This window comes from Metopolophium dirhodum, chromosome 3, assembly GCF_019925205.1.
Source record: "Metopolophium dirhodum isolate CAU chromosome 3, ASM1992520v1, whole genome shotgun sequence".
Lineage (NCBI taxonomy): Eukaryota > Metazoa > Arthropoda > Insecta > Hemiptera > Aphididae > Metopolophium > Metopolophium dirhodum.
In genome coordinates, this window is record NC_083562.1 from 40,132,779 (window position 1) to 40,144,468 (window position 11,690).

The following is an 11,690-nucleotide window of genomic DNA, read 5'->3' on the forward strand; positions in this document are numbered from 1 at the left end:
CTGCAACCGCCAATATCACATTATACTAACCAGTAACCGGTAAAATTGAAATTTGATAACAGTTATCAGGAATGAATGTTTGATAATACCATGGGGCACAGTGTACTCATATTATACAATTACTATTTTTTTTTTAGCGTAGGTTATTACGTAGTATATAACAATTATTATGCACAATGTACTTCATAATATTATGCTTAACATAATACACATTGCCATGTAAGTATAATATAATAAAGTACGTAGGTAATTAATATTTCACATTTTTAGCACGACGTGTGGGTTATTTAATAATAATAGTACAGTACTGTAAAATTAAATTTCCACCCACCCACCCAGGCCAATACTTACAACACACAATATAAAAGTGGTAGGTATATAAGTATAAAACTTAACCGTTAATAACACATCTCTTGTATTTAATAGTTAATTTATGTTTATTTTTAATTGTAAGGTAAAGTTAATCCACTATTAATCAAAATGACTGGAAAGCTTGAAGTTACTTAGTTATGAGATAGACATACAAATTAATTATAAGGAAATTATATCGATACATTTGAATTATCATCCATTCGTGATTCATCCCAAGTTTTAAAGGATTCTTTGATGTTTAAATAAATAAAATAATTTTTTTTTACTTTTTCTAGACTGTATAGTTCATTTTAATTCAGGAACTGCTTAAAATATACAGGGTGTATCGTGGGTTTTTTTAATGATTATGGATCGATGAAATAGAATTTCGTTAAAACGAAAAAATACGTGTTTCTTTTTTTTATGATAAATTTTTTAAAAACAACTATACCAATAGCAAAATCAACTTTATTTTTTCAAATGGTAACTACTACCATTGAATATACTATCTATACTCAATGCTACTATGTTTTAATAGATTCCAGTAAAGCTTTTTTTCTGAAAATGTTGATAGTCAAATCATCAATTTTGGTTCGCTAGTTTCTTAACTATACGGTAGACTCAAGTTTAGTAAAATATGCATTAATACTTTTAATTGAAATAATTGGTATAGGTTTAATTTACAAGAGCTAAATAATTTTTTCTTATAACTAACTTTTATAACTTGAAATTTGAACCATAAGTTCACTACCTATACTATTGGTAGGTATCGCATGCAAAGTATGAATTTGTTGACATTTTTTAAGAATTATTTAATAATCGTAATTTGAAATAAACTATTTGCAAGATATTTAGATAAATAGTCAATCTCAATATAAGTTTGTACCTAACTTAGGCATACTTTTAATCTGAGTTAATTACAGATTTCCAATAATATTATAACAAGAATCAAATACTATTGGATAGGTATTACCTTAGCCACCTAATAAAGAATCCAAATATTAGTACTATTGTAAGAAAAGTAAGAAATAAAATGTAAATATCCAAAACTAAAAATATAAAGGGTTATGAATTTCAACTCCTAAATTCATACTTTGCATGCGATATCTACCAATATAGAGAACATATATGGTTCAAATTTCAAGTTTATCCCACTACGAAAAGAGCACCACAAAACATTGCACTTTTTTAATTACACAATTTTTTTTTAACCCTCATACATACCTAAGACATAATTATCAACAATCGAATACCATTTACCAATTTACTATTAATTACTTTAGCCACCTAATAAAGAATACAAATTTATGATATTGTAAAGTAACTGTGAAGTAATTAATTACGAATTACGATTACCTATAATAACAAATTAAAATAATAATACTGATTTTGATAATTGTATGTTAAAATAAAAATAATGAACTCTGTTTGCCAACAATGTTGTTTATGTTTTTTTTTTTTTAATAAACTAGCGAACCAATATTAATGATTTTAGCATCAACATTTTCAAAAAAAAAAGCTTTATCGGAATCCATTACAAAGGTGGCAAGGTGGCAAGGTGGCCCTTGCCTGATTTTAAAAGCGGCCTGATGGGCCGTTATCCAGTTGTTGCCGTTTTACCATTATAATATTGTATTAGTGCAAAGACATGCCTATTTTATAATATTTTTAGAACGTACAATAGTATGTACTAAGAAATTATTGTCACAATGATACATTTTCACTAATTGATAGTTGGAATAAATTTATATTTAGACGTATGCGGGGACGTATACATTGTATGTATGTTTGTTTGTGTGAGTGTGTTTTGTAAAGGAAAACGTATAGTTTAATTTCTAAAGTATACAGTCGTGTATGATTCAACTATTCTGCGTATTGTGTTAATTTAGTTGAGTACCTTATTCTACGTAAATTAGAATTAATTTTTTCGTGAGGTGGTGCAATATAAAATATAAAACTACCACAAACTGCTTGAAAAGAATCGAAAATAATTTCTGGTATGTTTAATAAACAGACAAAATTGAGCCGGTAAACAAGCAATTAAAAAAAAGGTGGGTAAGTGGATGTCACTCTGCTGTACAGTAGGTTACAAGTGGGTCACTGTAATGGATGGTGTTAAATTTGAATTCAATGATATAATATTATTGTATATTGAAAAACTCTGAGCGAAAACGATCAGTCAGCCTATGGTAATATGGTATTACTAATATATTTGATGATATTATTGTGAATAAAGTAATTTATATATAACCTATTTACGTGGAACCTTGTTTTAAATTTTCAGTCCTTAGCTATAAAATTTGAACATTTTATATATTTTTAACTACAAAATAATTATTAAATTTTAAATTTGATAAATTTTGTCGAAATTCGAACTTTAAATGCTTATAAAAAACCTGTGCCTATGTATTTTTCATATTTTTCAACTAATATTTTAACAATATATCAGCCTTGCATTAAATTTTCACGCTTTTTTACCCAACAAATAAAATTTTATTGATCTTTATAGAACAAAAAACTAAAAAAATTAAAATTTGAAATGGTTTGTAATAAGCTCAAAAAGAATCAAATTATTTTTAAAATTGTATGGTGTATATAAATGGCTAATATAAACATTCAGTGAAATTTTCAAGTATCTACACTGATTCGTTTTTTAATTACAACAAAATAAGAAAATCGTTACATAAAAAATCGAGTGAATATCAAATGTTGTAAAAATACGATTTCAAGCGTTTATAAAAATTTAATTTGACTTTCTTGAAGACATTTTTTTTTTGATGAAGGTAGACCAACTTATGGATAATCTTGTATGACATTTTCAAATCTTAGAATTAAAAAGAAAAATTTTTATGAATTCTCAACTCAAAATAATTTGTTAATTTTCGTGATTTTTCCTTATTTTGTCAAGATTTGAACTTTAAATGCTTATATAAATAAAAACTGTGACTAAGGATTTTTAATATTTTTCAAATATCATAGTAACAATATAGTAGTAGCCTTGTATTAAATTTTCAAGCTTTTTTACCCAACAAATAAAGTTTTATTGACATCCATAAAAAAAATACTAATAAAATTGGAAACTGGAACTGTTCCTAAACAGTTCAAAAAAAATCAAAATATTTTTAAAATTTTATCGTGTATAGATAATGCAAATATAAACAACCAGTGAAAATTTCATGTTTATACGTTCATTTTGTTTTAGAGTTACACTAAAAACCAAAATCGATTTTCTCAAAAACCGATTTTGCGTAAATACTTCCGTTTTTCCTTCATTTTTCTTTTGTTTTTCACGTCGCTTTTGAAAACTACTGGGAAATTTTTACTTTTGACCCCCTCAACCAACTAGGTTCACTTTCCTATCAGAAAAGTTACTGTTGAAGAAAATCCAAGCATTTTTACTGTCCTAAAAGGTGATGACACAGACACGTAAAACTTGTATAACGTTTTAGTTCTAAATAACGATAAACGCAAAAATTGCGTAACGTTTTAATTGTAAATAACATAAAACATAATTTTTTTTTTCAAATGCAGCCCTGCAGTAGGATCACATTTTCGGTTGATACATTCTGGTATCGGCTATACCTAAATCAGCTGTCGATTAAGCGCCTAATAAAGAATATTTTTTATTTTTTTGATATGCATAAATTATTTATATTAACTATTTTATTATTTAATGGAGGAAAACGGTATCTCGTTTTTGGAGGAAAATGGCTACCGCCTATTTTTAGATGGGGCTATGGGGGGCCCACCATAGACAGGAGCGTCATGGGGGGGGGGATACCTGAATTTTTTTTATCTATAATATGCCTAGGCGTCATTGATACTATGACCTTCGCCTTCAGTTTGCCAAATGCCAATCTTTAACTGTGTATTTTCTCTTTTGTTTGATATCCTAATTTCAAATATTGGTAACTATTAATCAAATTAATCAAGTCAAATTCAATTTTTTTTGTGAATGTCAATACATTTTTTCGTTGGGTCAAAAAGTTTTAAAATTTAGTAGAAGGTTCTTTATAAGTTATGTTGAAAAATATTAAAAATACAGTCATATTTATTTTATATGCATTTAAAATTCAAATTATTACGAAATCAACCATAAACTTGAAAATTTGTAAACTAATTTATAGATAACATTTAAAAAATGTACAATTTTTATAAGTAAGGATTGGAAATTTAAACAAATGTTTCTCATAAGTATTTCATATTGTAACCAAAAAATATAAAAAATATACAGGTAAACATAGTTTTTTTTGTAGATATTTTAATAACAAAGAATAAAATTTTTAGTTATTTTGTTGTAATTTAAAAATATTATTCTTAGGTACTTGAAACTAATAAAATATATTATTATATTTTATACACACAATGACATTTTTAAATTCAATTTTTCGGCAAAAAGTAATGTAATCCTCTGTAGTTTGTAGTGTATAATGTTTAAGAGGATGTCGCACCAGCATAGTTGTCTCAGTCTTACACTCTTACACACGTACATCTTCGCTCACCAGTTTCAATAGTGTGCTGTTAGTTTTGATATTGGAGTAAATTGACCTATTATCAAACTTTTAGGTAAAAACATTATCTGTGTTCCCTCGTTGATTTTTTACGATATAATTTTTAAGAGTTTTGAGCATTTTCAAATATTAATATTTTATATTTTACACACTCATAACTTACTTAATAATTAAAATTAGCAACATGAACGAGAGAACACAGATAATGTTCTTACCTAAAAGTTTGATAATAGGTAAATTCACTCTAATATCAAAACTAAAAGCACTCTATTGAAACTGGTGAACAAAAATTTGATGTCATACGTGTGTACAGAGCCGTGGCAAATGGGGCAAGTGCCCTTGGGCGACCAAACTTGTAACATTTTAAAGGGCAGCAAATGTTTAAATATGTATGTTTATTAGGGGCGCCAAATATTATTGCCCTGGGGTGAATGAGAGTTAGTACGGCACTATGTGTGTAAGACGGAGAAATATATGCAACTGTGACATCCTCTAATAGTAAAATAAATTACTTTAATCACAATAATATCATAAAATATACTTAGTAATATTATAGGCTGTCTTCACTTAGAATCATTTTTTCTTATACATTGATTTTTTATCATTGAATTCAAATTTAACACATCCATTACAGTGAGTTCTCTATTTTTTATTAGTCTTAATTTTGTATTGACAACTACGCAATTGGAGTTACACAAATTAACATCATACATTAGTTTATTTATTTAAAAAATGGATATTAATATAATAATATAAGTTTTATACAATGTTTGAAATTTAAATCAAGAGCAAAGTTAATAAAATAAATAAATAAAATTACAAAAAATAAATACAAACAAATTTGTCTAAATATCTAAAAAAATATTATGACATAGAAGAGGTATAACCAATAAAATAAAAATAAATATTGATTACAGTTTAATGAATTTTATTTTAAATTTCACCTTACAAAAACATAATCATTAAATGATACAGTATGATAAAAAATATGTAAATTCTCTTTGATTCTATCATTCAATTTATTTTACGTCATTTTATTGTCATGTTCTCTGAAATTGAATTTAAGTTCAATATCTTTAGATATATATTCCCAATAAAAACGACGTATAGGATCATAAACAGATGCCAAATCAGAACATAACTAAAATAACAAAAATATTTATTATATTACCAATGGTTAAAAATAATGTATGTACAATGTACATACATAAATCAATTCAGTGTACATACTTTTAACGCAAATTTAATTTTTTCAACATTTTCTGGATTAGCAGATTCATCTGCATCAGTCAAATCAATCAAACAAGACATGAGATGTGTTGATCTATTTCCCTTATTATATAATTTTGAACAAAAATCACGAACTTTATCTTCCAAGGCTCCATTTTCAGAATATAATAATAATCTATATCAAGAATAAATGTAAATTAATTAATTTTAACTAATATATCCTGTTCTAAGTATATGATTATAATATACCCCCTTAAATAGTTCCATGCGCTTTCATTTTTGGATAAAATTTGTATTTTGCCAAATGTATACTCAAGTTCTTTATTAATTACATCATTATTAGGATCTGAATTATTTACAACAAAATAACGCTGATTCCATGCAGAATTGTTTCGCATATCTTGTGATATTAAATTATCTACAAAATTCAGCTCATTTTCCATTAACTTACTAAAATAAACACAAATTAAACATTAAACAAATTTCTTGTTTTACATTTTTCAATTATTGTATTACCTGAATGCAGTGAGAACCCATTGTCTGTACTGCCAAGCATGGTAATTTTTGGAGTCCATATCTAAAATATCAGCTGTAAATTCTAGTTCGCCTGATGGGTCGTTCAACATTTCTACAATAGTCTTACGATATTGCCTGAAAATTTAACTAATTAGAATCAGATTATCAGGTTGCGGTAATCAATATGTTGTAAATTATTATGTACTATATGCTATACTCCATCAACGTTTAAAAGGTACCTTGGCGGCCGACTTGAGTGTGGCTTTACTAGACAGCAGGAATACAGATAGTTGACAATGTGGAGATGATAGACAGGTGTTGCCTGACTGCTGCCTGACAAAAACTGGTTCGCCGCCAAGATTCTTTGCTAACGTGAATGGAGTATACATTTATAGGTGCACAATACATACCATACTTGGTAATTTTTAGTGAACTCGCGGATCACATTTGATATGTATTCTAATTCATTGTGTAAATCTATTTTCAAGTGTTTTACAATTTCTAATCTGAAAGAAAAATGTGTTAATATTTTGACCGAGTACAAAGTACACGCGTCAATAAACTATTTACCGGTATATCCATACAGTATAGTTAGCTGGGTTTAAAGTTAAGGCATCTGTGACCAAGCCCAAAACCCTAACAGACTTCTCTCCTGATTTAAGAACAGCTCTGAAATAGTCAAATACATCCGAAACTGTAAACAGAAACGAAAAAAAATCATATTATGTACCTACCTATTACATTTGGTCTAAAAGTTAAGACACACTCGTATCATAATGGCAATGTATTTTTACAAGTCTGATGAAATGTATTATTATTTATTACATTTATTTGAGTATGCTATCTGAACCACTTGAGCTGGACCATCGTCTTGAGCGATCGGTTGTACGTCCTTCCATTCCGGTCTATCTCGGTACAGCACATAATTTAAAGTATCTGCCTCATCAGAGAAATCGGAACCATCTGATTTGTGTTCCTGGTTTTGATCATCCATATTCAACACAGCACCCGTGATTTTATATAAAACAGATTGTCCAACGGCCCACTTAAGTATATCAAAAATAATTTTTTTGAAAAAATTATACATGGCTATTGGCCAAATGGTAAATATCACAAAGGTATGATCACAAAGAGACGCATTTTCGTTAAGTGCTGCGCACGTATTATTATTCCATGATTTAGCATGGAAAAGAATCTCAGCTGACAGTGATTTATATCACACCGGCTTTTGCCGCTCCTGTTAATGTTGAGAATGTTGAGATGTATCTCAAATCGTGATGTTGACTAAAGCCGTCTGGGCGTCTATAAAGGGTATTGGGTAATACAGTTTAACAATGTTTCAATATTTCAACATTTGGCCAATCGTCAATGTATAATATACCTAATAAGAATACCTAATAAATAATTCATATTTTTCAATTTACAACTTGAAAGTTGAAACCTAAGTCAGTTGTCTATACTTAAGACTTTGTTTTTATCTTGTTTCGTTTATTTAAATTAAAAATACACCGTTTGTGTACCTATTAATGACAAATTAAATATACATAATATATATCATTTTTCATGTACCTATTCTAGCGTACAGCCAGGGTCCAGGGTACATTTGAATAAAAATATGCTTAACTTCATAATAATTAGAAATTAAATTAGTTATTAAATATATGAGGTTGTTATGAGTCAAATAGTATTCACTACCCTTTACGCTATATCCTACGTGAACGCGGCAAACGCGGCGAAAAACAAAACAGCTTGATTTTTGCCGCGTTTGGAACAGCATGGTCAGAATATAATTCACCCGCACTCTCCGCGTTCACGTAGGACATAGCGTTAGACTGCATATTGTCAATACAAAATTTGTCAAAAAATTTAAATGAAGAATTTCATTAAGATCTGCCCCACTTTTCCCTGCGTTTATATGTCTTTTAATTACTTATAAATGTGTTCCCTAAATTAATAATTAATCATATTTTTATCTAAAAACATGATAGCATGATGCAGGCTTATTTTTTTTGAAGAATTAACTGTTGTATTGGTTTTTAGTTTTACCAAGTGAGTTTTTTTTATAGTGTAGGTAGCACGCTGCACACTCGCACTGAATCAGCGTCGAGTTAGTCTTTTCAATTGGCAGATTTTATATCGTAAATAAGTTTCTGTTTGAAAATATTTTAGTCAACTATACTTACGCAGGTATAGAAATATTATACTTCATTTTAAACTAAATAATTAAGTTGCGAGATTATAAATTATAATAAAGTTAGTTTAAGTAGCTAGAGATTTATAATCACTCAACAGTCCACAGTAAACCACAAATATATCTTTGTGAATCCTGTAAGTGGAGCTCACACACAGAAAGATGAGACCTGGGAAGATTTGGCGAAGTGCTAAATGGGGCAACAAGAAACGAAGAGGGAGTAAGATAAATTTCCCAGATTTTTATTTGGTAGAGTTTGTGCGGCGAAGTAATGGCGATCCTTTTGATGAAATGCTGAAAGACAGCAGAATTTTCTCCACCTGCATAATTTATGAATGATGTATTTTACTTTTTACGATTTATTTATTTATATATACATACTACTTTGTCTATTTTTATTTTGACCACCTGAAGTTTGCATAATTTTTAGTTTAAATGTATAATAATCTATAAATATTAAATATTGTATGATAATTAATGCTTTAAATAGTGTCCATACCTTTTTTATACATTTTAATAAGTGGCGAGCGTCAACCAAACCTGTGTGACGTGGAATACTTTCTTGGCGGGGGCCAACTAGACAAGTGCCGATTTATCATTTATATGCTCCGGAAACGATAGCCTCCTGTTAGAGAGCTTCCTATTAAACCGATGAAAACTTAGCAAAACTTAAGAACACAAATTAACAGGAGGTTTTCCAGCATGTGCCATCATTACATACCGAGTACCAAAATGTACGTTCATCTGTTCTAATTTTGTGTTGTTAGCTTAAATTTAGAAATATTTGACACAATGTCAAAATTAACCGTGTTGTATATTTTTATTATTGGTTTTTTATAATATTTTAATGCATGAGCGAGTTTTGGGTAGGTACCTATGTAAAATATTAAAAAATTATGATCATTATTTTTATTTTATTTTATTTATTGAAAAACGAAAATATCCCAAATAACACACGTGTTTACTAATTAGCTCAAAACTTTAAATATTATATAAAAACAAATACGATAATATAATAATTCTCCGAGTTGCATAATAATATGACAGTAAGTTAGTTGAAAAATATAATATGGTTAATAAATAATAATATACAATGAGTATTTTAATAATAGTAACACAAAAAACCAGTTAATATAAGAATTGGATCATAATAAATTTGACATAAATGTAGTTGCATGTGTATCAGGATTTTAATCAGAACCATAAAGTTTTAATATAAAAGATTAATAATACTATAATAGTAATGTAATGAATAGTATTTTTGTTACTTGTAACTTTTTTTTAAAATAAAGTAAAGTAGTTGGTTTACTTTTAATTTTATTAACAACAGAACGAAATTATGTTAAATATTTTCCTACACGTGATTATGTGATGAGTTAAGTATTTTAGGCAACACGATGGTTCATTTGTAGTCGTAGATATACCAGCCATAGACTTATACACATCTTTATGAGGCAAATCTCTATACCTATGATTATATCTTTATCGCTATTCACTTAACGTAAGACACTCATTATTTCTAAAACTCAAAGAATTTGAAAATCATTTTTTACATAATTTTAGGTTGTAACAAAACAACATTACTGAATACGTTTGTTATTTAATATTTACACATTTTTAAAGTTATATTTTAATCTTTTAAATGACAACATAAATTTGTAATTTCACATTCCTAAATGGAGTATTATTTGATGACGGTTTTTTTTTTTTTTTTTTTATTAAGAAAGATAATTTACAATCTGTACACAGTAATTACAATAAGCAAATGAGATATAAAACAGAATAAAATGACATGATTGATGACGGTTATAATAATAACTTGTATCACGGAGGCGGCAGTATTTTAACCTGGCCGAAGCAGTGGACCAACGACCAAGGCCCAAAGGCCATTCCAATATCAATACTTCAAAGTTTAAATAGATTTATTTAATTCGTAAACTACCAGGCCTACTTGTCTAAAATTCGATTTTAACATATTTTCGGGAAGTACTCCGAAAAATATTCTTTTTTTAGAATAAGGTTATACGTCAAAAAAAATGTTATCAAGTAATGAAACTTAAAAAATAGTAAAAATGTACTTTTCAAATATTGTTTTGTAATGACCACATAGGCGCAACTAGCCCTCTAAAACGTAGGGTGCTATAATAATTGTAAATGTCTCAGAACCGTGGAGGGCTTTGTCCTCCACACCCCCTACTATTAAAATTACATAATCTTACAAGTTATAAATCTACTATCATTAATACTTGAAAACTTTTTCAAACACATTTTAACACACTTCATATTAATGATAAAATTGAAATATATATGTATAATATTCTTTTTATTAATATATTAAGATTTTACCAATAAAACGTATGGTAAGTTACCAGTCATACATAGTCTATCATCGATTTAGAGCTTTTTGATGTAACCTGTTGGCTAAAAATTGTTCGTAAGCAATCCATTTTTTCCATAATACATATTGTAATGATAATCATCCATCAATTATAAGAATATGTAATCATTTATAACAAATTAACATAATGACCAAAATATTTTTGATTTTTTTTCGGTAATTATTTCATATTTTAAAAACATAAAATTGATGGTATTTCACTATAATAATGATAGTTAGACCTGAATAAACAAGCTGTACTAAATTTGAACTTGGGGGTGCTAAAGACCCTTTTGCACCCCCACTAGTTGCGCCAGTAAATTACTTATACAAATCAGTACGTTTAGTTTTTGAAATAATGAGCGTTCTTTGGTTAAAGAATTATCTGAGACTTATTGTAATATGTAATATTAGTCTTATTAATCCTTTAAAATTTATTGTATTTTAGTATTTCTTAAATTTAAATATTGACATTTGGTATACTATAGGGTATAGGTAGGTATTGGAATATCTT

The 11,690-nt window shown here is 27.8% G+C and overlaps 1 protein-coding gene across 1 annotated transcript; it reads right to left on the bottom strand.

Annotated features, from left to right (window-relative positions):
* Nucleotides 1–5,773: 5,773 nt before the first annotated feature.
* On the bottom strand, nt 5,774–7,722 carry LOC132941007 (protein farnesyltransferase/geranylgeranyltransferase type-1 subunit alpha). The gene is made up of 7 exons (XM_061008853.1): nt 7,434–7,722; nt 7,179–7,302; nt 7,019–7,114; nt 6,609–6,743; nt 6,342–6,542; nt 6,093–6,267; nt 5,774–6,003 (listed from the first exon to the last, which is right to left on the bottom strand). Exons 1-7 carry the CDS (start codon nt 7,693–7,695, stop codon nt 5,887–5,889), a joined length of 1,110 nt encoding a protein of 369 aa, XP_060864836.1. The 5' UTR covers nt 7,696–7,722; the 3' UTR covers nt 5,774–5,886.
* Between the last annotated feature and the right edge of the window lie 3,968 nt (nt 7,723–11,690).

What these genes read in the sequence shown, in the direction of transcription:
- LOC132941007 (XM_061008853.1), bottom strand. Translation starts at nt 7,695, where the DNA reads ATGTATAATTTTTTCAAAAAAATTATTTTTGATATACTTAAGTGGGCC. An exon ending in TGGGTTCTCACTGCATTCAG is followed by an intron (nt 6,543 to 6,608) that starts GTAATACAATAA and finishes TGTTTATTTTAG; the next exon opens with TAAGTTAATGGAAAATGAGC. An exon ending in GCATGGAACTATTTAAGGGG is followed by an intron (nt 6,268 to 6,341) that starts GTATATTATAAT and finishes TTCTTGATATAG; the next exon opens with ATTATTATTATATTCTGAAA.